The sequence below is a fragment of the Bombus pascuorum genome, chromosome 8 (assembly GCF_905332965.1).
Source record: "Bombus pascuorum chromosome 8, iyBomPasc1.1, whole genome shotgun sequence".
Lineage (NCBI taxonomy): Eukaryota > Metazoa > Arthropoda > Insecta > Hymenoptera > Apidae > Bombus > Bombus pascuorum.
The window spans coordinates 17,259,335-17,286,741 of record NC_083495.1 but is presented as its reverse complement, the minus strand read 5'-3'; the positions used below and the strand labels follow the sequence as shown (position 1 = coordinate 17,286,741).

At 37.9% G+C, this 27,407-nt stretch overlaps 3 protein-coding genes across 4 annotated transcripts in view; 1 reads left to right on the top strand and 2 right to left on the bottom strand.

Moving 5' to 3' along the window:
* Positions 1–744, bottom strand: part of LOC132909520 (endoribonuclease Dicer-like) — a 43,040-nt gene extending 42,296 nt beyond the window's left edge. Inside the window, exon 1 of the mRNA XM_060964394.1 lies at positions 741–744. The gene's annotated coding sequence lies outside the window, so the exon portion shown is untranslated. The remainder of the gene's footprint in view (positions 1–740) is intronic.
* On the bottom strand, positions 741–19,705 carry LOC132909547 (Y+L amino acid transporter 2). Its single transcript, XM_060964445.1, has 8 exons — positions 18,321–19,705; positions 13,185–13,403; positions 9,718–9,988; positions 6,205–6,328; positions 4,432–4,632; positions 3,584–3,733; positions 2,765–2,942; positions 741–2,313 (listed from the first exon to the last, which is right to left on the bottom strand). Exons 1-8 carry the CDS (start codon positions 18,583–18,585, stop codon positions 2,252–2,254), a joined length of 1,470 nt encoding a protein of 489 aa, XP_060820428.1. The 5' UTR covers positions 18,586–19,705; the 3' UTR covers positions 741–2,251.
* A 3,902-nt stretch (positions 19,706–23,607) lies between these two features.
* Positions 23,608–27,407, top strand: part of LOC132909526 (rab3 GTPase-activating protein catalytic subunit) — a 32,712-nt gene continuing 28,912 nt past the window's right edge. Inside the window, exons 1-6 of one of the 2 annotated variants that reach the window (XM_060964405.1) lie at positions 23,608–23,907; positions 24,013–24,295; positions 25,714–25,850; positions 25,946–26,159; positions 26,245–26,653; positions 27,146–27,360. In XM_060964405.1, coding sequence (XP_060820388.1) covers positions 23,712–23,907; positions 24,013–24,295; positions 25,714–25,850; positions 25,946–26,159; positions 26,245–26,653; positions 27,146–27,360 — 1,454 coding nt within the window. In that variant the 5' untranslated portion in view covers positions 23,608–23,711. The remainder of the gene's footprint in view (positions 23,908–24,012; positions 24,296–25,713; positions 25,851–25,945; positions 26,160–26,244; positions 26,654–27,145; positions 27,361–27,407) is intronic. The other variant, XM_060964404.1, reaches the window with a different exon arrangement.

Here is a 27,407-nt window from a genome sequence, read left to right as displayed (position 1 = left end):
CGACAAACGTAATTAAATATATATATAAAAGTATATGACGATACGTTTCGCGTACAAATGTAGTTGTATGGGAAAATTTTAATCGCAAAATTCTTTTTACACGCGTTACGCATATAAGGCACATGGTCGATCGCTATCCTTTTGAACACATTTACTATCACCGTATGATAATTAATTGCTTATGACGTGTTTCAAAAGGCCTAGTGTTTTACATACTAGCTTTCTGTTTCTTAAAAAATACGTATTATCTAAATCGTAAATTAAATTTATGCATCGCAGTTAAAATCGAGACGTCTGTAGAGAAAGAGCTAAGAAGGCGTTATTACAACGATGCAATATCAAATTTGTTGGTCGACGAGTAGATATGATCAACTAATAAGCAGTATAAAATATTATCTCGTTGTAAAATATCTTTGTCACGTTATATAAAATAACCGGTATTGTTTGATATAGCGAGTGTGCAAGATACCGTTCAATTTTTCTATCCTTTAAATGCATCGCTTGACCAGACGTGTCACACGGTAGCAGAAATACAATCATGAATTATAAAGTATAGTTTTCAGCGCGTTAATTATAGAATAATAATCGCTTCTCTTTTCGACATTCTATAAATAATTTAACGTAACTAAATCGAATCATGGTGCGATACATACGTGTATCGATGTAAGAATTACTTACTATCATTGGTTTACGAATTGGTTTACGGACGAACGCTGTTGTACGGCGTTCACCTATCGAACAGCATGGTTGATCGAATTGTGATAAATAATTTATAACGCTTCATTTTCTGTATGTACAATTAAATAGTTTAAATACACACGGTTCTACTACTTGTATTACTATGGTTATTATGCGTCTATTAATAAAATAATACCTGATACGTATTATTTTAGTTATTACAATCAAACGCATAGCTTTGAAACGTGTTTAAAAGATCCCTAAAACAATGCACGACCATGAATTAATCAAATAGGTTTTTGCGTGATAGTGAATATTTTATGCATCGTCGATTAATTTTGGCCAATGCACAAAACGGAGCACGTGTATTATCGCGAGACAAATACTTGTCGCAGTCTTATGTGATTTCATGTGATTTTATACACACGCATTATCTACAGAACACGGTAAACAACCTTGTAGTTAAACGTACAAAGTGGTTAATAATCGTCGATTCGTATAAGAGCAAAGAAGATTACGGGGGAAAATGAAAAGTAAAGAGTGTATGAATTTTTTTAAGCGAGTAAGAGTACTCTTTTCTCTCCTTTTTCTTAAACCTTTTTCTATTCGTCAATTTGAAATTTATCGGTCAATCCTGTGGAATTCTTGCTAAATCGCGTTGTTCATCGTCAATCGTGTTCGTAAGAATGGTTAACCGTAAGAATGGCAACGGAGGACGAAGCGCGAAGAAACGTTTAACAGTGGAAACAATTCTGTTGCAAAATGAATTTCATTCAGGCAAGGAGATCACGTAACGAGACCAAAATCATCTCTCCAGAGACGATAAGAAGTTGTTAAAATTTGTTATTAAGGCAATTAAGAAAATTAAATTAAGGAATTTGCAAATGGAAATCATCTAAAGATAAAAGTTCGCGTATTCCTTTACTTTTCTGCTCTTCCCTTTCCTACTTTTTCTTATTTTAGGTCCGGAATAATTCTACTTAATATGTATTTACAAATTCTATAATAAACGAGCAATTGACTTTCTAAGATTCTCATTGTGCGTGCACTTTTCAGCGCGTCTATTTATCTCGTTGTACCTATATAGCTTTGAAGCAGTTTGAATAAACGAGAAATTTGGTAAATGATATTGAAAGTGAAAGAAGAGACGATTCTCTTCTAGTTAAATGCAACTAATATATAGCAATTATGCTACGCAATTGTTACGAATACGAATTATTAGAAAATGTTATTGCGTATAATCGATGAACCGCCCGATCGACATATAGGCATTAAAAATCATTGACAATATGTATATAAAAATACAAATCAAGTGTGATCGATTCGTTCATTTATAAATTCGACGAGAAACAACGTATGTTTGTAGATTTCGTTGGAATGTCGGGCATGCTTTCGTTCGAAGTCGGATCTACTTAACTTAACGTAACGAAATAATCATAGTTGTCATTAGTATTTATAAACGAAGAAATCGATAGATCGATGTAGCACGCATTCGCGCTATATAAATTTCTATACGAAACTAATATAATAAAGTAATTCTAAACGTTAATTATAGTAGAACGGCACTTGGTGATCAATCGCTCTTCTCCTCTTGCACGCACATGAATAATTTAGCGCAGATCATGTTGAAATTGTCTGTAAAAAATAAACAATTTTTGGTTATATAAATAAACGTATGCTCTATATCGATAAATTACAATGAGAATTAATATTCGAGTAGATACGTCTACTTTACCTTACTCTTCGAGTCTTTTATCGACTGTTTTCCAATAAGAAAATATAATTCGTCAAATATCTTTCTTATCTATTCGTCGAAATAACGCAGAACGCACAGGCGCGTATTACGAACGAAAGGAAGTCTGTCCGATTTGAAATATATTTGAAGTCTACCGAATTGAAATATATAAAAATATTGGAAATATTGGAAAAGTAGAGCAACGTCGAGCATTCGTTATTCGAATATTCGTTACTTTATTCAGCGTGATTTTATTACTTGCGTTCTAAATAAAAGGTAGCCAAGTCCGAGTATTGTTAGATCTCGAAGATACTCCGTTAATTAAGAAAACAATTGTTAGAGAGCACTTACGGGACGATCTGATAATCCATTTAGGTTTCTTTTCCCAATGAATGAAGATGCAATACATAGGAATGCCAGATAAGATGATTATCACTCCTACTCCCACTTCCCATGGAGACACGTAGCATGGGAACGTGACCAGGAAAGCGCATATTATGAAAAATATAATTGGTAATACGATAGACACCTAACGAAGAGAAAGAAACAACGTTATTATCAAAATTAAAATTGAAGATTAATTCAATTACAACGATCAACGTTATTTATTTATTTTATCTTTATTCGTTGTCATTAGCGATCGAATAACTATGCCTGATGGACGAACGATCGCGCGATTCGGTTCTAAACGATAATTATATATTTTGTCCCCTGTATGACAATCGTATAAAATCGTATTTGTTCGTTCGTTTTATTAGCTTAATATTCGTTACTGTATTTTTCAATTATTTCATTTGAATCTCGTTTATTACGTGCCGGATGTTTTATACCTGAATCTGTGTTTAGTTTGAACCGGTTTCTAATTTCTTACGAATTCATTACAATTTCAATTTAGGCAATTGAATAATTCGAAACGATTCTGCCTGATATATATAATAATAACGTATCGCTGTACATATTGTGAATTTTTATGGTAATTCGTATCTTTGAGAATGTAATGTTAAAGAAATACAAGGTATATCGTGCTTTGTATTCGTTATTACGCATTAATTTCGTGGAATTCGTTTTCATCTTCGAGTTTCCCATAAACGAATAGAATACTGGCGCTGTAATAATTATAGATAAAATACGGAGGTGGACAAACTTGCGATCTTTATATTCTTCGCATACCTTTATTGGTCGTTGGCGATCGGGACTTTTGTAACGAAGCCAGAGGAGGCCAGACACCGAGAGCGTAGTGAATAGTGCTTCAACGAAGCTAACATAATAGATTAGCACATAGACATCCTCTATGATCAGAAGTGCCAGGGTGATAATGCACTAGAAACGGAAATTATAGTTTAACGCTTGAGCCAATCCGAGTACAACAGCGAGAAAAAATTAATCCTTTATATTTTATTATTTCCTAATTGTAATTAGGAGAATTGGAAGGAAAATACGGAAAACGCGTCGTTCGATATAAATTCAAAATACCGAAAGTAGCGTGGCAAATGATGTTAAAAATAATAAACGTTCAACGGTACGTTTGCAATTATTTCGATACGTATAGTTTAACCTTAGATACGATTATTCTATATAGAATATTTGAAATTCGACCATTTCGAGCGATAAATACGAAGAATAGGATCAACGATAGACATACCGTTAACTAATATCACCGTTAACGTTGTTTTCACGTTCGTCTGCTACGATCGCTCGGACGGATAAATTATACGGCCAATATCGTGCAATACTCGAAACGCCAAGAAAAGAATAAACAATCGCCACGTTCTACAGATACAAATACCGGTCGAGATAAATTATCGAGTATTATCTGTCAACTGGTGTTGGTCTATCAATTGGAGCCGCATACGCGTATCAAGAACAGTCGAGTACGTTTTTAGTCGACTGTTTAGACGAGAGTGGTTCGATCGTGTCGTCGAACGAGAGAAAAATTTATCTTTCGATGGAATCGTTGTTTCCTGGTTTTCGCCTCGAGTATCTTGAGCGCCGAATAAAAGTACAACGGCTATACTTACGAGAAAGATGAGCGACGGCATCGGCGTTAAGTTTCGCACATTGATGAGAGCAATGGCAGCAGGCAGATGTCCATTGCGAGCTCCTACGAAAAATAATCGCGACGATGCGAAAATTGCTCCGTTCAACGCCCCGAACGTTGAGCAAGCTACGAACAATGGCATTATCCAAGACATCACACCCAACAGTTTGTCGCTGAAAGTCTGCGCAGAACGACAAATTTATAAATTAACAAGTTGTTTCTGCTTACCGCGTACCTTTACGCGAATTTTTCTTTTTCTTTTTTTTTTTTTTTTTTTTTTTCTTTGTTTTCATCCGTACGATTGAAAGAGCGTAGCCGAGGATACAGGAAATTGTTTCGTTCGTTGGATATTGAAAACGCTATAACGCGTAACTATTATTTTCGAGAGTAACTGGGAGATGCGTACGTTTGCGTGTCACGCACGAGTCGACTCCGTGACAAAGCGTAGGAGGGAAACGCGGCAAAACGATCGTAAATGCCGTTCTTGTTTCTTTACTGTGTATCTATCTATCTATATATATATATATATATATATAGATAGATAATAATTTCTAATAGAACGCTGTTGCACCTTTGAAATTTACCGCTACACGTTATACGATATCTTTTATCACTTTTAAGTTCTAGTCGCAGAAAAAGGATCGTGGAAACAATCGTAGAGTGGAATGTGAATTTTGAAACAACGTTGGCCCTGTAACGTTTGCGTCGTAATAATAGCTTATTTTTCTACTTGCTAATTTACGCGGTCGATCGGTGTAGTTTCCGAGCGGTTTCGTCGACACATAGAGCTTACTCGTTCTCGTAGCTTTCGTTTTTTCCCAAGGAAAAATCACCGCCAGAAAATATTACGAATCAACCTCGAACGTATTCGCGTTAACGCGACGTTTTCCAACGTTACGTTTATATTTCTAGCTACTTTTACGGTTCACTTTCGAGCGTTAAGCACGTACAAAAAAAGATTACACGAATATTCTTTCTCCGATACGATCGCCTGTAGCTGAAGATGCAGTTCGAAAGAAATTCAAACTACCGAGAAATACGAAAGATCGAAGGATAGAAAAGTATATATTCACATATCCCTGGTGTAGTTTGATAATTCATAACGCGTATTAATATCGTTGTATCAACGCTGTATCAACGCTGTATCAACACTGTACTAACGCGAGCGTTAACGGTGCGCGATGCTCGGGTACGTTGACTCGGTTTCCAAATAATTGTTCGCAAAGTAACAAGTAACGCCGAGCAACGCTGTGGCGTGAAAATATCCGCGAAAAATCGCATCGGCAAAATACGGATACGACGCAGCAAAATTGGATACGTGTTTGTATCGATAGATGATGATTTTAGCCGTTATACGTGCACCTATTTTCTGGAAAGTAATACGCAAATTTAATGGGAATAAGAATAAAGCAGAGTTAAAAAGGCGACGGTGGGAGCGAGCGTAAACGGCGGTACAAGAGAAGAGGACGTAGAAACGGAGGCGGACAGAAAAGCAGAGAGCTTCGCGTTGTTCCACGTAGTTACCAAAAAGAAAGTTGCAGATTTTTTTTTTATAAACCGTGTCAAACCGATTTTGTTGTTGCTGTTGTAAGACTGTCTGTAATTCTAACGTACTGTATCTTCTTTGCAAAGGCAGCGGAATAGGTGCGTTTTCACCGTCGATAATCGATAGGAAGAAAATTTTCCCAATGTCCAAGAAACGTTCGGTTCTGAAAAAACAAAACAAACGAATTCGAAATAAAGATAAACTTACGACAGCGACAGCATTCGATGCCAGAATTTCATCTTGCGTTAACACCACGAAATAAGCAATGTTCGCCAGGACATAAATCACGGTCACCAACGGCAATGATATGCAAATCGCTCTTGGAAGATTTCTGCAAAAATGATAATTTTATATATATATATATATCTTTTTTTACATCACGTTATCGAGATAACTTTCTCGATTCACTTATCGACGTTCCCTCCACTTTTATCACGTATTCGTTTCGGTAATAGGAAAAAACTATGTAATAGAAAATAATTTACGTCGAGGAAACCGTTGGTAAATTTTCTATGAAATTGACATTTCGGCAAATGACTTTTCTTATTTTCGTGGTAAAAGATTTTTCTATCCAAAAAATCAAGTCCTACTGTTAATTTTGTACAAAGAATTACGTTCTTGTCGTTAAAAGTACGATCGTCGATATGGTTCGAACGTCATTTTTAACGATATTTGAATATTTATTTAGATCTTAATATTCGCTTTCTGCTTTTCGTTATTAGCGAAAACACATGTGTATTTTCTTCTAATTTTTCCTTCGTTTAAATTGTCGCTTCTATCGATAATAAACGTGACAACAACAAAGACTCGTATAAATGTAGACGAACAAAGAGCGCAAAACACGAATCGCCAAATTTCTAGATTTAGAAACACGAAAATCTCATTCATGTTTTAAATATAAACTACGTAAATATCGCACGCATACACGATGCGTCACTTTTACTTCGTAATTCTACAAATATCTTTGTTCGCGACGTTATCGAGAAGTTCGTTCCACTTTCGTGCTCGTTGTTAGTTGCTCGGATCGAACGAACACACCGCGCGAAAAATTGAATCGCGTGCAACCTGCGCGAACGCTGTTGAACGCTTATCGCTTCTGTTCGACAGGATGTGTCGTTAAATTGAAAATAAATCGAACAACGATGGTTTTGTTCCCTTCGATATAATCGTTGTAGTTATAGCCGATTTACCACGACTCGACGACTAAATATATATATATATATATATAGATGATAGCGATGGGAACTTTGCGCGCAACGTGGATATATTATGTACGCAGGATGTTCCCCTGCAGTACTTTATACGTATAGGAAAAAATTGCGAAAAACGTCCACCTTGACGATAACGTCTCGAGGTGGTTGAAATCCGCGAGATCGCTTGAAAGACGCGAACGCGACGCGATACGGAGCTTCGGTATCGAACGATGTCCGTTTATCGCTTTGACGCTATTCGGCTTCCACCGTGTATACGTTCAGACGGTAAAAGTTGATTTCGCGTCAAGAGGATCGCGTTTTGGGATATTCTCTACTACTGCCGGCAAGTCCTTCGAGCATCGATCTATCGGGGTATAAATATCGAGCGTAACGGGTATCGTGGCGCATCGCGAACGATCCTCGTGTACGACGGTCCGGAAATTTCTGCAAGCGAGACACCACCAGGGGAACATCCTCTACAAAATGTAAAAGTTTTCGTCCCGATAGGAACGATCGTCCGCTGCGGAATAATCGCTGGACATACATAAAAGATACATACTCGTCGAATCGATAACCTCCTCCTTTTCGAAGTCGGTTAAAAAGACAAGAGCTGTCCTCTCTCTCTCTCCATCTGCCGCGCGCAGCTTCGACTTCGTATATTCTTTCGTTGTGCGCTAGAGGTGAGACGTGTTTTTCAGTGATAAGATTCGGTTAAATATATATTTCTTAGAGACAGATAATACGGATAAAGGAGAAGGAGAGCGAGTTTGCGAAAAGGCTTAGAGTTTCGCGGCAACGAATAGATCGTTTACGGACCGAGCTCGGAGAAAAAACTCTGGAAACGGACGACGGACGACGCACGATAATATATTTGCACGGCAAAAAGTTGCGACGGCTATGTCAGTATATATTCGTATATAGGGCAAAATATGGTAGATCGGCCGTATTCTGAACGTGACACGTCGCTTGACACGGCTGTTGGTGTGCATTGATCGCGGGTAGTTGGGGCAGGGGCTGGCGACAAATTTAAAGACGTTCGTAAAAATTAAACGAGATAATGTTTCCGATACTTTGATCGTGCCTGATTCGAGAGCTCGGTACCCTTTACTCGTCGATTTAGCCTATCGGTTTTCATCCGAACGATAATTCGTTATCGTTCCTACGTAGATCGAAAGTTTGGCCGTTGGACGAAACGCTCGTACACGTTGGCAAGCAAGAGTATCAGCACGGCGTTTACAAGGAACGATGTTTTTATCGAAGCGGTACGTAGGACTATCGCTAGCGTCGTTAGCTCCAGCTACAGCCGTTTTTCCAACAAATCTAACGTTCATTTCTATTCGCCTCGTAGGAGAAATTTTCTAAAATCTTTAACGGAAAGCTCAAGTTTCGGTGCATCTTGTGGAAGCTTAAATATGCTTTTCGACCTTTTTCGTACTTTTGGATAAGACGGAGGATGATTCACGGTCGATCGGCACGGCGAGTAGGTGGACAAAATCAGTCTTTACGCATACTTTTCACGGCTCGTTCTACGAGACGCGTGGCTACTATAGCTGCACCGGTCAAAAATTTTACGATATTATCAGACCATATTGTAATTATTTCTTTTAATTAATCGTAAATTTGCAATGTCAAGTTGCGTCGAATTCCCTCCGTTTCAACGAATATGTACTTTATAACGTACTTTCATCCGTATCGAGTTAATTTAAGAGATCGATAAATACAGATTCTAGCGGTTAAAATTTCTACTTCTTGAAACGTTCGTACTCGTAATCTCGAGAACGAGCCGAATAAAGTATAATACATCGCACGATCGAACCAACTGATCTTTAAGCGATGTTTCGTTAAATCGGTCGTAATCGTAAACGAAGAGTCTCGAGTGGGAAATATTACCAATTTATTACCAATTTTAGCACAACACGAAGTTACGAAGTGGAAGCTGCGCGAAAATGCCCGCCAAAGGAAAAGGAACGAATCTTGTTTCCTTTTTTGTTTAACAACCGTGACTTTTGAAACATCGTGACTTTTGGCGGAGAGAAAGCGAGAAAGGAACGTACTACGGTCGCGATCCAGGCTCTTCGTATAATTACGAACGTGGCTTGCGAGTCGGTTCGTTCGATCGCTCGATCATTATTTTAAGTAAATAAGCTTTTTCTTCGTCTCTGTGGGAGACCGAAGGACGACTGTTCGGGGAAGAATTTTGAAAAATTCTATCGCGCGACATCTCCAAAGATGAAACATCGATGATCCAACATTTCGGAAAGCAAACTCGATCGATTTTATCCTTTTATACGTAAAAGGTGTTAGAGTCTTCGTCTTTTAACGTACAATTTCGTGTTTCACGTATCCCACGTATAAATTATATCAAGGTAATTGTAAATAGTAATCGTAAACTTTGACGTAAATATTAGAAGATATTTGTTTCCGTTCTACTTTTCAACGTTCGATCGCAAAAGAACGGAGCAAGGCTCGCAAACGACTCTGTCGATCGACACGCGTCGAACTTCCGATAGAAATAACGATACGTTACCTGTAAGGATCCTTTAGCTCCTCGGTTACGTAATTCAGATAATTCCATCCGGAATAAGAGAACAGGCCTGAATAAACGGCTAGAGCAACGTAGCCAGGCTGGGTATTCGTTCCATCCATGGGATGTCGAAAATTTTCCGTGTGACCCATGCACAGCCACCAAAATCCGGCAACCATGATGATCACCAGGGCGAAAATCTTCGTTCCGGTGAAGATATCCTGCACTCTGGTCGCCCATTTCACGTTGTAACAGTTAATGGCTGTTAACAAGCCTGCAACCATATCGACCAGACAATATCATTTATTTGCGATCGAAAGGGAAAATAAAAATTTTTCCCGTTTCTTTATTTCCGTTCATCGGCCATTCGTCGGTATTTATTGTTCTACCACGGTATAAATTTGCAAGTACGTACGCGAGGTTGCAGCAACGATCGTTACCGATACGATGGACCAGACGATAAAATATAAAGCTCGATACGAAGTGTAATCGCGTGGTTATTTATTACGCAAACCGGTGCATTTGAAAGGCTAATTCGAAATTATCGTAAACGATAATCGTTCTTAATACGGAGCTGTAATTAGAAGGATCAGCCTTCGTTAACATATTACATACGTGTAAACAGAAGATAAGAGTTAGGTTGAGTTGGCTTTATAAATTCAACGAACGATACCGACGCGTGTGGTGCTACGGATGCACGCGGAATTCGCTGTAGTGGTATCGACGGTTACTTGCGAATATCTCAGCGACTAAGGCCGAGCTGCGATAAAACGGAAAAGTAAAAGTTGGTCGAAATCTAAGCTACCGTCGGCTTTCTAAATAATACCGTATATATCTCTCAAACACCAAACACCGTAACAAAAGAATTCCCGATTCTTTCAAACGTACGACTTGGCTTTTAACTTGGCAACGAAATTTTCCAACATTTTATGCCCGTAAAAGCGACTTTCCCATACGGTGTACAACGACTATCGACTATTATACTATAGTATAATAATAATAATAACTATACGCGATATTTGCCACATTACGGAACATTTATCGTTCGAAATATACACGATGTACGTTGCAGATTGCCCGTTAGAGATCGTTCATTCACGTTTCTAAACGTTACGATCGTCCTAAAAACCCGTTGGCCAACTTTTCGTTAAAACGACGAGCCATTTTCTTCTCCTTCTTCTTTTCCTGTCGCCATTACCTTCTCGTAGCAATTTCTAGAAAATGTATTATACGTACTTGAAACGAAAGGAAACGAAACGAAACGAAAGTCCAACACTTTCGAAAACTCGGTATTAAGAATCTTCGACGACACGCGGTAGATCTTACGGACGTACGCGTTAGCGAATAAAGGTCGCCGACAAGTATGTATAAGTAATCAATGCCTGTAACATTAATATCCGTGGAAATGAAATTACATACACACGGGCGAACGTTTGTGCGAAGCGCGTTACAACTGCTACTCGAAAGTACGCAAATATCTCAAATTATCTCATTGCACGTTTCTGCTTCGAGATAAACTTTTATCGTGCCCGTAATAACGAATCGTATACGAATTAGCGCCGGTAAAATTTTATTCGCGTTTATGGACAGCGAATAAGAACGAGGGAAGAAAATTTATTTGCAAACGATGAAAAAATATTCCGTCGGATAAAAGTTTGATTTGTATCGTTAGATCGCGGATGTTGCGGATAGAATGCGAACGGGCGAACGAAACTTGGATAGATCAGATTTATTAAGCGATCGGAGAAATAGATTACGAAAATGCGTTTTTTATTTCGCGGTTTTCGCATAATGCACGTGTGTTGCGTATCTATGTGTAAGAACGCGTGCAAAAACGTATTGCGTATCGCTTACGCTTAAAACGCTAATAACAATAATATACGATCAATGTCAAGTACAGGCTACATCGAGTCGCGTATTTGCAATATCGTATATCGCGCAACACTTAGTACTCGATTAAATTAATCTTAATTTCCGTTTATCCGACAATTACCACACGACTATTGGCAAGTATCTATTGCCAAATAATTCCATCTAATCTCTGCGGATATTAATTGATTTTTACGATCTTTTGCCTCCATTTACGTTAAATATGGCGCAAACACCGTGGAAAGTAAGTTGACGCTGGACATCATTTACCTTATAAACGTTAAATGTTACAAAGAACGTTATATCGACGTTGTTTATCGATGTAGCTTCTAAAATGTTCTTGACGCGTGATATTTGTGATTATAAGTAGCGTTGTTACTCGCGACGTGCCTAAAAACTAGAGAATGTCGTTGTCGTCGTCGACTATTAGTTTCGTCTACGATCCGCCCGTTTCTTTTCGCGCTATGGTACGTCTCGATCTCGGAGAGCGAGAAACGTTGGATTACGATATATTACGATATATATATATATAATCGTATGCACAGGATACGGTAACGCGTAACATTTACCACCACGATCGTATATCGCGCATCATCTTCGAGCTGCCGTTGTAACAAGTATAATTACACGATAGGCGAGAACACGGAGCGATTTGTTCGTCGCCGCGGAACTTTAAATTTGACACGTCGCAATAAGGAGATGGCTGTTCTCTATGCGATAAAGACAATTTCGCGACCCTGCTCGCTACTCCCTTCTACTCGCTTCTCTGCAAATATCGGTATTCCTTTTTGTTCTCTCAAATAACCGATACCTCGAATTACGGCGCTTGATTACCTACGGGTAATTACGATCGAATTTTTCTTCTTCTTCTTTAGTTTAAAGTCGCGATCTTTTAACACGCTGTCGGAAGTACGATTCCGAACAACTTTCTCCTTATACGTAATCTTACGCGTAATTTTTCTCGAAAGATGGACGAACGAACGTCGTTTGGTTCTTGTAAAAGTTCGCCAAATTCGTTCGACGGTGGCAACTTGGCTCGAGTGTACGCGTCGGTGTTACGTAGTAGCCGGACGAAACGACCTGTCCCAAACCTATCTTATCTAAACTTATCTCCGATTTATAGCATATATAAAGGAGAGTCGCGCCAGCTTGGCTATTCCGCGCGATCTTTCGGACGATAGAGTCCCGTATATTGCGACGCTGTAACAGACCTGAGAATCGCTGTTTCTTCGATTCGGCTGTGGCGAGATGACGGGCAACGCTATGCAGTCGCGAACGAGATTATCGTAGAAGCTGTTTATTCGCGTCTGTAGAATACGATGCGGAGATAAAGAGATCGATCGGGGCTGACGGACGAGAAAACAGGTCGCCGAGCAACGAACGCGTGGCTACGCTTTCGCGACACAGACGCGTACGTATGGGCGACGATCGATCGATGTACCGGCAGCTTTTTGCCGATATTAAAACCGAAATTACGGCCGGCCGACGGCTACGCGCATAGTAAAAATTTATTTGGAATCGCGCGCCCGACCACGTTCGACGATCTAGCCAAACTCCGATCCGAAATGGTCGACGTTGTAATTTCAAGGGACGATTCTTACACGTGATAACGGCAGCGAGTAGTCGCACCGCTGCGTACGGAGGAACGCAACCGTGCCAAACTGGTTGCAAGATGTATTGTGCGAACGTTAGGGCTGTGATCGCGTTTCCAGTTGGGACCAGCACGAACAATGCCACGTAGAGGTAGAGGAACGCCGGTAGGGGTCCAAAAGCGTCGTTGATGTAAGCGTAGTCGCCTCCGGACTTGGGGATCATGGTACCTGAAAATTCAAGTATTTTTATTTCGACCGAGCAACGTTGTCGATACGAGGCTAGTAAGAAAGAAGGCGATCGTTCGGAAAGCGGACATCATTTTTATCGACGTCGTTCGCCGAGATGTTCGTAAAAAGGTCGCGTTTGCCAGAACCGCCATACGGAGTAATTTCCTCGATCCAAACAACTTTCTTCCCAAAAATCGGTACGCTCAACGAACGTCCAACGTTATCGAAGTAAATCTGACGCTAAATAAATCTAAGTAGTACGTTCCATCGCGTAACTTTTATCTTGATTTTCGTCTTGCTGGATCAAAAGGATGGACCATCGAATTATAGGTGGATTATAGGTTTTCGAAGAAAGCTATAAACGTTGAAAATTTGACGAAAAACTCGACCATCTCGTCTGTAACGACGTAGTAACACGCTGTGTATGTACGATAGGAGAAAGAGCGTCAAAGATACTCGATGAAATCAGCTGAATCGCTCGCATCGGTAATTCGATCAAGTATCGTTGACCCTTTTCTCGGAGTCACGGATCGGGTCGCATCGGTCGCGTGCCACGACACGTTTTAATTACATCGTTTAAGTACAGGAAGCGAGTCGCGCTTTATACTTCGTATAAAGTAGTATCTCTCTCGTATTATACTTTGGATGTTCTATGTATCTTTACACGCCGTGCGAGATGGTCCGTGCGACGTTCCTCGCGGTCTGGCCGCCGAGGCCTACACCTCGTTACACCGACCCGCGATAAATCCAAGGAACCGCCATAAACCGAATCTTTTTACTTTGATCTCTATTCGTACAAGTATTTTCGGTTTATGGATGGTCCTTGGAGCAGTCCTTAGTTACCCTCGCTTTTCTACCGAAAAGTGTGAACAACGAATCCTTCGTTCTTCTTTCAAAGTTCTTTGTTCAAAAGGGTACACCCAGGCCGATCTTTTCTCCTTAATAGTACGAGACGGGTCTATTACCGTTCTACCGATCTTCGGGCAACTACTTCGAGTCAACTACCGATCTTCAAATCGTCGGGTATTCGAGTTAACTCGAGAAAACTGTTCTTCCTATCTTCGGGTAGTCAAATCAAATATTGTTCTTCAACGTATCAAAGCGAGTCAAATACTGTTCTATTCTTTAACATTCGAGTAGTCAACTACCGTACTTTCCGTCACGACGAAGTCGATCGGCTCCTGATCCAATAACAGGATATCGTCATCGATACAGTCTACGCGAAAACAAGTGTTGCAAGTTATCGTATATATATATATATATTATAGAACCGTAGACTACAGTTTTATTACAAAACAAACAGCCGCATTATCCCAGAAGAAATAAGAGGATCGACCTGTTCGTGGCGTCGATTGTTATAATCGTAACGGGAATTTACGACAACGGCAGTTGACGCGCTTCAACGCGATCGCGTCTCCCCGCGACTGGACGAAAAAACAACGTCATGTTGTCAGATTTTACATTCGTCGTATGTCCATCTTCTCGTTTGATTTCGCGATAAAAAATGTGTCGTTGTATCGATATACGATAGATGCGCTACCATAACGGTAACGCGAACCGATCATCGATAGAGAGAAGTCAGGCGTATTTTTGGATAATTTTACGAAAGAAGATTTTATCAAAATCAAAACCGTCGCGTTTAGGTGTAACGCTTTTTACAGATGCAGTCGCATCTACGCACGAATAGATAAAACGTTCGTTAATCTATTCGAACGTTTTCACGGTATCTACGAACGTAACGTGACCACCGCCGTGCCAAATTATTTTCACATAAATATTTCGCTACGTTCGTTTCGGTTCTATACGTATTTGTACGTATTCTGCTATAGCGAATACTCCTTTTGCGAAAGTTTGTAACCCGTCTTGTGGACGTGGGCTGCGAGCGGAATGGCCCAACTTACGGTAGGGCACAGGGTCTCCGAACGAAGGCAAACGACGAATCGATCGATGTTACGCGGAATTGTAAAATATTTACCGACGAATCTCTATGTTCTTGGAAATTCGTGTAGATTTGAAAAATATAATCCGTATAATCTGTTAACTTTGGCTTGCGTGGCGTTGAGAGCGTTGTTTTCCGACCATCGTGGAACACGTGTAGTCGAGCGTCGTTACCAGTTTCCAAGCGTTCTATCAATTGCGGTCGTTCTAATTATGCTTTTAGTTCGTCGTTCTCGAGTCTGCACTCTGAAGCACAGTCTTAACGCACAGCGTGTATTAGATAAATAGAAATGCCTATTTCTAAAGTAAAAAAAAAAAAAAAAAAAAAAAAAAGCGGAAGAGAAAGGAAAGTAGGACTCGCTAACCTTATCACGGGGCTGGTAAATCGTAAATTTAAATTACTTGCTAAAACACGCGTATTTTGCTATTTAAAAATTACTATATTCAGACATTGCCGTATACGAGCTGTTGAAAAGTCGCGTCGATCGACTTTGTAAATTGGAACATTTACATTGAAATTTAGCTCGATGGTTGACGGTCGTCAGATAGCACAGTGATACGTGCAAAGAGTCGGAGCGAGAGAGTGCGCGAGCATGGTCGTACGTTACCGTGCAAGCAGACGCGCCGCGTAAATAAAAAGGAAACGTCGCATGCAGGCGTCTTTTGCTTCCATCCTTGTCTAGTCTAATCAGGCGTATGCATCGCCGCTGTTCGTCGATCGGTGTTACACTCGTGTATTTATCGTAGGATCGTACACGCGTTATTAGACAAGAACTCGAGAGGTCTGTACGCAGCGCTCCCTTTCTATCCGTATATCGGTTTTTCAACTCGGTCGCGCGCTCTGTCTTCTCCGTGTTTCTATGCTCGATAGCTGCACCTTCTCGTCCCTATCGCGTTCTTGGCACGCGAGTGCTTTATCGACGTCTACTGACTTTTGTCGCCCGACTACGAGCATTGTACACCGCGGAGAGTCAATTTACTTTTCAAGATGTCGCAAAAGGAAAACACCGATACGGTGAAAGCGATCGGAGCTTGACTCGTGGTCTACGCTCGTACAAAAATAGCTTTCCTAATCGCGTTTGTCCATCTCGTTCGGTGTCTACGAGACCGATAAAGCCGAGTTTCTTTAAAACGAACTTTTTCAAACGAAACCTTTCCGCTTACTTGCGTCCGTCTCTTAACATTTACGAAACATCGCAAATCCTTGAAACGCATTTTTCGATAGAAGATATATAAAGTGTTACGACTGCAGGCTCACGGACCAGTTCCAACGAGCCGCTCAAACGATACTTTCCAAACACCAATTTCAATTTTCAGGCTTTATAAAACAGCTTTATAACAGCTTTATAACGACGAGACGCTGGAATTATCGAATCTATTGAAAAATTTACGGAAGACGTCTCGCGCAACGAAGGCGAGACTAGATAAGACTAGAGAGAGAAGGATTCGCGAAGGATTCGACGAGGATGAGGATGGAAAAGACGATAGAATACCTGGCAGAGGGTTGCAGACGCGGGAGTGCGAGGATGAGCGTGGAGGTCTTTCTGGACGACGCAGGAACGGGCCTAGAGCGAACGAACAGAATTTCGAGGGACAAGGAGGAAAAAGGGGTAGGCGCAGAGGCGAAGGGCTGACGAGAGGAGGAAGGAGGACACCGGCGGAGGCTCGGGGGACAGGAGGAGCGAATTAGAAAAAGAAACAGGTATTGCGATTTTATCTGGAATAAACAAGAATTACGTACGTAGGAAATATTAATCTAATGCGTATTCGTTATAAAAATATTGTTCTTTCCGTTTTACGTTACCATGTGTTTGATCGAGCAACGCAAGAACATTCGCATCTTCTTCATCAAATTAATGACGAAAGTAAAAAATTTATTGTAAACAAATAAAAATTTCGATCCTTAAATCAGTTTATTTTTAAATTACGCTTATAAAGTCGTAAATGAGCTATTGAGAACAGATTGAAAAGTAAAAAGGCCCTTGTCGCGTCTCGACCGTTAGTCGCTGAGATAACGCTCAGTTTGTACGCGCAGGATCAATTCTTTGTGCAGTAACTGACTCTACTCTCCGGTCGAGACAGCGCGCCCCAACCGCGCTCGGGCCACTGGTAGCTCGCCGGCATACTTCGACTTTATTAATCTGTTATTGGCTCGTTTCTTGTTCAATTTATACAGCAAAATACAAACAAGGATATTTAAAATCGTGACAATCGAATTATGGCCAATAAGAAAAATAATTTAGAGTTCTATTTGCTGTAAACTGAGCCAATCGAGTCCCCTTTTTCGAATCGATCGGCTTGAAAAATAAAAATAACGTAAGAACAAAAATGATGCAATCGCTTCGTGCTTAAATTTTTTAATCGATTTAACATCTTCAAAATAGACCGCGAGTGTCTTAGAACAACTGTTACTTTCCAAGCCAATTGAATGGGACAAAAGGTGATGCAAGAGTCGAAAGGTCTGTCCACAGACGTATACTGTCGCGAATAATAAAATCAAAACGTGTAGTAATTAATAAAAAAGATACGCTATTTCTTTAGCACAATACGCTGAAATAACAGCTACGTCTCTGTTATATGTAATTTTCTCCTCAAATTGCATATAGATATGATACATTTTACGTTTAATATTTATGCCACGTTCTATGTTACGCCGACGTATATAATGTATAAAATACTAATAATACCATATTACCAGGATATATACGCGGTCTATTTTAATATTTTAAATTCCTCTTCTAAAGAAACCATATGCATATGTTGTATACATATGTACTTTCATCAAAGAAAAAGATAAGAAAAGAAAACTAACCATACGTGTACCTTTCTTCACCGTGTCACCGTTGATTAGCCGTCGTTTTTTATAGCCCTACGTAGATGATACAGACGCAACGCGGACGATCACGTCGGAATTTTAAATCGAATGTAGCAAATATTTCTCGTCGGTAACATCTGGACTGATACATATTTAGTACTCACCGAGTTCCGCGTAACATAGTGCACCGATCAGAGACAAAACACCGGAAAAGATCCAAACTATCAGAGCCTGTCCAACGCTGCCGCTATTTTCCAGCACACCCTTCGGCGATACGAAGATTCCGGCGCCAACGATAATGCCGACGATAATCGCGACACCGTCCAACAAACCGAGTTCTTTTTTCAATTTCACCGCATCGTTTTCATGGTTGATGACTTTCGTGATCGCCAAAACTTGCTTCTCCATTGGCGCGATTTTGTCCGGCATCGTGTGCACCGCTTTCGAAATTACTGTTCGCGAGATACTTGTTCGTTGATAGCCGAAAAATTACTGAACGGTGCGAGCATACCGAGAGACGGCACACGCCTGATGCACGTGTGAAAACGACAAAGAAGAGGGAAGAATATACGTGCACAGAGACAAAGCACCGACTCTCTCTCGCCGCGTGGCGTCGTTCACACAACGGACACACGTGCGCGACTGCAGTCCTTTCTACGGTAGCGACCCTGTCGCCGTCTGCCGGTGATCGTCATTTCCACGATTAATACGCGAGTAACGCGAGTAACGCGAGTAACGATGGGACCGATGCAAACAAGATGCAATACACGTTTCTCATATTCTAACAATTCCATTCGAATAAGTGCATGGAAAATCCATACAGAGTCGCAGACGACAGTTGTCGTAACACTTACGATTCAAGCTAAGAATGTCGTAGTATAAGAATCGATATGTTAGTTTGAACGATTTTCATCGTCGATAAACGTTATAAATAATTACGATCTGTTTGGTTACCAATGGTAACCATTTAACCATTATCCATTATGGATATGTATTCTTTTTCAGTTACCTACAATCATTACCGACGACAGAATAGTTTGCTGGTTACGCACAGGATAAAATTAATTTTTTAGTATCGAATTTACCCTTTAATTAGTTATCGTACTCTACAACTGAAAGAGAAAGGAAACGGTGTAAACCTTTCAAGCTATTAGAAATCGAAGGGTCGAAAGAAAATTTTCGAGAGTCATCGATGATGGTTATTGGTAATCAGAAAATGTCAGTATCGCGGATAATGGTTGTTCGTGATCTTTTATATGCCGAGTTTACTCGGTACGATCGTGCCCCAGGATGTATGAACATAACCTTTAGCTTACGACCAAGAAAGCTAAAAAAGCCGAGAAGCTAAAAAGTTAAGCTCTTTGACCCAAAAATTCCGCAGTTTTGATGATGAAATACTCGTGTTGCGATCGTGCTCGGCACTTAGCACGGTTTACAGTTAGGTTATTTAGAAAAGCATAAATAAAGTAAAATATCGTTTTGCCAAGTAACAAAGATTGTATTAGAATAACGAATACATCACCAAAAGCCATTACGCAATTCGAAGTTATAAAAAAAATTTGGCAATATTAGAAAGATAGTTCGTTATAGCGTTATGAAGCATTTCAGCTTCTTTAAATTTCATAAAATTACAGGGCCTAAGTGGAACGAAAGATAGTAACGAAGAAACTATTGAATAACTTTTGAAGGTTTTTTTACAATTAAAATGCCAATTCAATAGTGTATAATCGAATAAAATCCAATAATGTAAGTCGATTAAGAAGAAATTACAAATAAAATATGTACGGCGTTATCGTGACTTTGGTCCTTAACAGGTTTGTAGAGTTATTAAATCGATATCGATATTTTCGTATAAGTATCGAAGAGGTATCGATTCTTCTTGATAGCTCCGTCTTTGATACAATTCGATACAAGATCGAAACTTGTAAAATCGTACCCAGCGATACATAGATTGCATATATCTGTGCATTTATAAGAGATTTTAAAGTGTAAAAATGTCCAGAAGAACGTGCATATAACTACAATAATCGTGTAAAACTTGAATTTGATAAATATCGATGAGGTATCAGTCCCAACGTTATTCGTAAGTTTTATTTTCACATACCGTTCTTTTTGATTAAAATCACGATCAGCTGACGTTTATTTTACAGAAACGCGGAAGCGTACGCTCGACGTACATATATATATATATATAGATATAGATATAGATATATAGGCATGTACGCGTGTATGTATGTATGTATGCAGTCCTCTCTCTGTCACTCTTTTAACCACACTTGTTGTACGTGAATAGCGATATTCCAATCTTTTGTTTTCGAAATCTGCTCTATAATCTTGTTATAATTTTTAGTTGTATTATTATTAATATTATAAACGTTACTATTTGTAGATATATCACTATTTGCGTTATAATTTTGCTGTAATTTATAGTAGACTTTTCGTAGGCATTGTCGTTAAATTAGGTAGTTTATGCAATAGAAAATAATTTAGAAATTGAGAATCGATTAGCGATATAGCGGAAAATATAACTATGAAATTGAAACTTGGATAAAAAGTTGTTTAATCTATTAAATATCATAAAGGGTACGGTACTTTGGATATTTTATACATTTTTGCATATTATGTGCATTCAAATCCAATCGCATCTAATCCAATCAAGTACGCAACCGGTACTAACACGTAAAAATATCACTATTACGTTCACATATTATCATTATATGTCACACTTATATATCGCATTTTATCGACCGATGTTTCCACAAAGTTGGCACTTCGTTTTGGCAACATTTGAAACCGCGACAAAGCATACGAATTTCATTTGATACAACCGCACGGTGCGTTAATGCCACCCATACTGTATGCTAATGTAGATATCGTGTCGAAACCCTCGGACGAGACATTGCATTAGCGTCGGCTCTGCGTTGAGAGTTAGCTGTAAATATACAAATACACGTTATTTCAGTGTAAATAAACCTTCGGACGGATATAAATGACGTAAATAATAATTATTCCGAGATATCGTTATCAGAGAAAAAAGAAGTTCGACACATAATTCATATTGGTAATATCGTGGAAATTTACAATGATTTATGTACACACACACGCGCGCGCGCGCGCGCACACGCACACACACTTTTTTAAATACATCGTACGTAGTTTGATTTCTTTTTCGCAGGTTACAAATATCTTATTTAGATCGGGTAGATTTTATTAGAATTTGAGGTCGAATGATCAATTCGGTTTGTCTGATGTTTGTAATGGTACATTTTATTAGGAACAAATTTTGTAGGCTACACCAGTGCCCACGTCCGTTGCGGCGCGGCGGTACTGTGTACTTCCTCTCATTTTTCTCTGCATTAACGAAATATGAAATTCATATTTCGAATCGTTATTCTTTGCTTTTGCTCCGCAATTAAACGGTCAATTTTTTCAGAAACTTGATTCTTAATTTAAAATTTTGAAACGTTATCCTTAGTTTATGAAAATTTACCGAAATCTCTTAATCGATGTATTTTACTAAAAATGTACAAATTGTAAGATAAATTGGAAATTAAGAGTTTAGGAACATCAAAATTGGCAATCTTTACTTATCTTAAAGTTAAGTTTTTATTATATCGTAGTATTTTAGATACTGCTCCTTGTATAATTTCAAGATAGACTTTGAAATACCTCATCGTATTATAAATATTACTTTAGGATGCTGTGATATTGTATACGATACTTGCGATCCTTCTTTTACGATTAATTACTTTGAGAATATACCATCGATCTATCGTCGACATCTATAACTACAAAATATGTATGTGAAAGATATTAGTCGAAATTGAAAATACGTATATCTTTCTGTAGGGATATAATATGTATATATTGTATATTCTTTGTTTTGTAAGGGAAATATCAGGCAGAAAGTTTATAAATATGAACATATAATATATGCGTGTAGGCATGCAGATAATGATAATACTAGCTCGAATTACTACTGCGTATTGAGAGACGTTATCTCTTGTGTCAATGCTAGTAGCGTATATATCAGCTGAATTAAATTACAAACGGCAAAACATTGTATGAGATACAATCGGAGCAGCAAACTAAAATTATATCGGCAGTTTGAATTTGATAATATTGTAACACAGTATATTATATTATCATAATTCGATAATCACATAAATTTTTTAATTAATATTATGTTATAAATTAATGTATAAAAGTTTTAGATATATTATATGCTATTCATAATATAGTATTTTTGGTATGATGTGTATTTCTACGTTAGCGTTTACGGACGTCCCTTGGCAGACGAATATAAATTTTACACGGTTTATAACTCATTAGTTTTTCTCTTTTATTGTGTAGGTTAAGTTATATCATAGGAATGTGATCGTCGCTAGGAGATCGCCTATGACAGAGTTTACTCTACAATAATTTAATATTCATAAGGTACGTTTAACAAAAGTTTTTTCCAAATATCTCGGATGTTAAAGTCGAACGACGGTAACATGTACATTGATAAGTTTTTCAGAATGCTCATCTTGACAGGATACTTCATTTCTGATTAACTTAGGAATTAGATTTGCATTAGGTCAGGTTAGAGTTTTCTCTGGGTGAATGTGCAGGAGAGGGATTCCGCTCACGCATTTATCTGTTCATACCACTTTATCAAAATATAAGATAATTTCACTATAAACTTTTCTCGATAACAACTTTCTGATTACATTTTAAACGGCCACCCTTGACCGAAACTTTCACGATACTGCTACTCGGGACGATAATCTTGACAACATGTTAAGAAATTATCGAAATCGGAGATGCCTCTCTTTTTCCGAATATTTACCCAAAGCTCTTAGAGGAATACTAATATCACGTTATTGACCGATGTACTAATTGTTTGACTATCCAGGATGGAGAACAAATTGATATTACGAATGTATGTATACGTTGTTACATTTAAATAAATTGTAAATAAGTCAAGTAAATTCATTGAAAATGATATTATTAATTTACGTACATCCAAAACTTGTACGAATTCATTTTCAATACGACGTGAAATATGAGTATACAACATGAAATGAAGATATGGAATACGGTAAAGTATAGCGCATTTTAAAAATTGTATAATTTATCTTGCCAAATTGTACACAATTATATTCGTATGTTTGAAATATCCTCGAGTTTGAAATCTTTTCGATCGATTCTGTTTTCTTTCGTTAAATCATTGATTTCTAACGATGTCTATTTTATTCATCTATTTTCATTAATTCAGATTAAATTTATAAAAGTATAATAAACAATTTCCATGTGTGTATATTAATAATAGTGTATATGTGTTTTTATAATTTTAATTATTCGTATGCATATGTATGTATATGTTTTCGAAACAATTGGAATGCATTTGACTCTATCGGTATTTGGAAAAGCATAGTTGCGCGCTCTATACTTTACTTTGTAACAGTCTGCAGCTCAATTGATAACGAACAAACGTCAAACATTTAACCTAAAGCGGACCCAGCGGTTCGTTAATAAATAACGTTTTTTAATCTACAGTAGTACTTTAAAAAATGAACAATATTGAAATCGAAGACTTTTATCATCATGATTTTACGACAGCTTCTGAATGGGAAGTGTTTATCGCGAGATTGGAAGAAATTATGCACGAATGGAAATTACCAAATACAAAAATTGGTCCTTGTTTAAAATCTGGAAACTTTGTCAATTGTGCGTGGGAAGAAAATTTCGAGAAGCTTCATTTTGCTGGTTTGTTCATATATACAATTACTTTATCAAAATTAAAATAAGTAATATTCAATGTACTTTCTTCTTGTTTAACCGATGCAACCAGATGTTTTTACGTTATTACAGATGCAGAATTTACGTTGAAGCATTACAAGTTAAAATTAGATGATGAAAATACAGATAATCTTTTGGAGGAAAGCGAAGAGGAAAAAGTACAATGTCACAAGGACGCGTTAAATGCATCGAATGATTTTGCTAGAATCGATGGGAATCACTTAGAAATAGCTTGCTATTATGGTATTAGAGAATTTCTTGTTTTACAGTCCACTAAAAGAGATTCTGTGATGGATGAGACCAAGATTAGGATTTTACTTAGTTCTCTTGCAATCGCAGCGACCAATGCTAATTGGTAATTAGAAAAGCTGTTTTCTTGGGATTATGTCACGCCTGTATTTCAAGAGTGACTTAATACAAAATAATTCGATTCTGCGTTACAACATCAAAACGATCAAAGCAGGATCATAAAAAAGTTAGAAATAGAAAATTACATCGTTGTTCCTTAGAGTCTGTTGTCTTTGCCAATGTTATATGTTTAATCGATCGACTGCTTAATAGGCTTCCAAATAGTTTCTTGCTTTTCCTGTAAAACTTATTCGAATCGTGTCACTTTTGTAATACAGTTATACTCTGTTTAACATGGTAGTTAGGTTCCCAAAAAAATGCCGTGTCATGCGTAACAGTGTTATACGAAACAAGGAATTAATGCAAAAATGGTGGTTAGGTTCCGATAGATAACAAAAGTGTATATACTTTTACTATAAGTTCACTACAACGATCGGTAATTAATTTAAAGTACTGCGTGTTAATTTTATTTACGTTAGTTTAATTTTCAAACCATGTTAGACTGAAACCGTGTTGTAAGAATATCATGCTATGCCAGGGATATCTGTACACGTTTGCAACATATTAACGCATTATAATGAAAGACAAGAATTGCCGTTGTATATGGATTGGTCTGTGGATTTTTATATAAATTCGTATTTCGATGAATACAAGAAAGGAGGCGGGACCTAGATAGGTATATACTGCTGCATCTTCTAAATATTGTAACGAATGTAGTCAGACAAAAGTAAGTGGGCAAAAATTGGATGCCGTCGAAGAAAACATAGTTTGACGTTGTTAATTTTCTTAGCAGATGGATGACGCACGAAGGTCAACTACATTTTCATAAATGTAATCGTATATTCGTTAATGGATTAGTTGATACATTTTGTTATTCCGCACAAAAAAAAAAAAAAAGGTATAAAGTTATTTATGCCAGGAAACTATTAGTTTAGGGAATGTTCGTTATTTTCATTATCCTATTTTTCATTCTACAAATTTTTCAGTAAAACCATGTAACCATGAAACGGTATGGTCAAATCCATTTCAAATTCTCTGTCATTTTATAAAAAGAAACGCGCCCAATGTCATTCGATAGATGAAACAGAAATTATTGAAATATTTCTTGAATTAATGATTTTTTGTTGTAAATAGCCTAATATTTTTTGTATGAAATAACGAGTTGCACCAACTAATGCATTGTGAAACGTATAATCTCTTTTATAAAAATACGGTTAATCTTTATAACACATTAGCCAGCTATAGAAAACTAATAACATCAAATCATATTGTCTTCAATGTCACGTCGAATCCATTTATCATGGTCACAACATGGAATTTTTAATCGTTCTGTACATTTCAAATTACAAAGAGTAGCTTTGATCTCTTTCTCGTCGCGCTGTTTAAATAAAATGTTTTTAAGTTTAACGATATACTTATTTTTAGCGATATACCTACATTGGTACAAGTCCAGGAACCATGGCAGAAAATGTATCTTGGAACTAGCATTGGAAAAGGAATTTGTACTCACTTCGATATGGTACACTTGAAAAAAGTTCCTTCGCACTGCAAATACCTAACTGGTACGAATACGGTTCTTAAAACAACAGTATAAAAGTAATTGTATCAGTTATGCAGTATCAGTTATGTAATAGTTTTTTATATATGTTATTTTCAGGCCTACTTGCGTTATTTAAACAGAAGGTTGGAGAAGGTAGCGGAACAAGGCTCGACCCAGTGATGATATCTGTAAGGTTCTCGTATTTATTGAAAGACTGGACCAATAGCACGTGGACTCAAGAACCACCAGATTTCGATTTCATGCAAGGTGAAACATTGGGTGTAGCTGAACTTGGAAAACTTCCATTTGGAGCAACGTATGATCCAATCGCGTAAGATTTTTATGTTATATACGGAAAAGTAATCAGGATAATTGAGTTTACGAGATGAATAATTTGTTTGGTCGAATCGTTACAGAGAACTTCATTTGTACACTACGTGGCCTGAAATGTCGGAGAACGTCGTAGTCGATAGCGAAGGTTTTACAGATTTAGAACCACAGTCTGCCCCTGAATGGTCTGTGCAAGTAAAGATGGATTCTTCGCCAGCCTGTTTACTCGGGGAATACCTAACTGATTTTTTATATCAATGTAATAATCAAAAAACTATAGTGGACTTGCTGGGAGATGCCGTAACTTATTCTCAACAAGAAGACCAAGCGTTGAGTACAGTTTTTAACATATTAACGGAATCTAAGATACCAACAATTTCAACAGTTGTTAGTAAAGCAACGACGAAGAAGAATAAAAACGTAGAAGGACCAATACCGGAAGAAATATTATTGTCGATACTCTATTTTCTTTTCCCTGACGCGGAAGAAAACACTGTAAGTAATTTTTCTTTTAATAGGATAACTTTAGGATAACCGATCAGACTTTTCTGTGCTAGAGCATATTTTAAATTGACCATTTACAATCAAACATTTACGATCAGATCAGTCGGTAAAATAAAATTGTAAAATTTAGTTTTATAATCGTTAGAAAAGATCGATTTGTTTGAAAGATTGCAGCGTTTGTAACGTTTGATTACGATTAAGTTATCCTTTCTATTACAGTCAAATTATCTTTTAGCTTTTCTTTATCTCGTTTGCTCATAATGTAGTATATAATACCGATATTAATGTAATACAATCGTTTCCTTCGCTTCACGAAACCTTACAAAGATACGTTAGTTTACTTCGGTTAGGCGATTATGAGCGAACCTCGCTGAAGTTTCGTTAAAATCGTTAACCCTAAAACTGTTGTGTTATTTGTTGATTATTTGTTTTGTAAAAGCAGGTACGGTTGCCGTAAAGTAATAGAATGAATTAATATTATAGAAAACTCCGTACAGCGACTTAACCGCGTGTAACATAGACGAAGATCAGTGGAAAGGTGTAAAAACATGTGCAATGGACAGCTTAGTGTGGCGTCTGGCAATTGTTGCAGCACATTGTACGCATTATCTCGGTGGAGCGACAGCCTTGGCACAATTATGGTACGAGTTTGTGCAAGAAATCAGATTTCGATGGGAAAGGAGCATTCTTATATCTGGGTAAGTACCGCACGTTTTATTAATCGAAATTGCACCGTAAAGAAAAA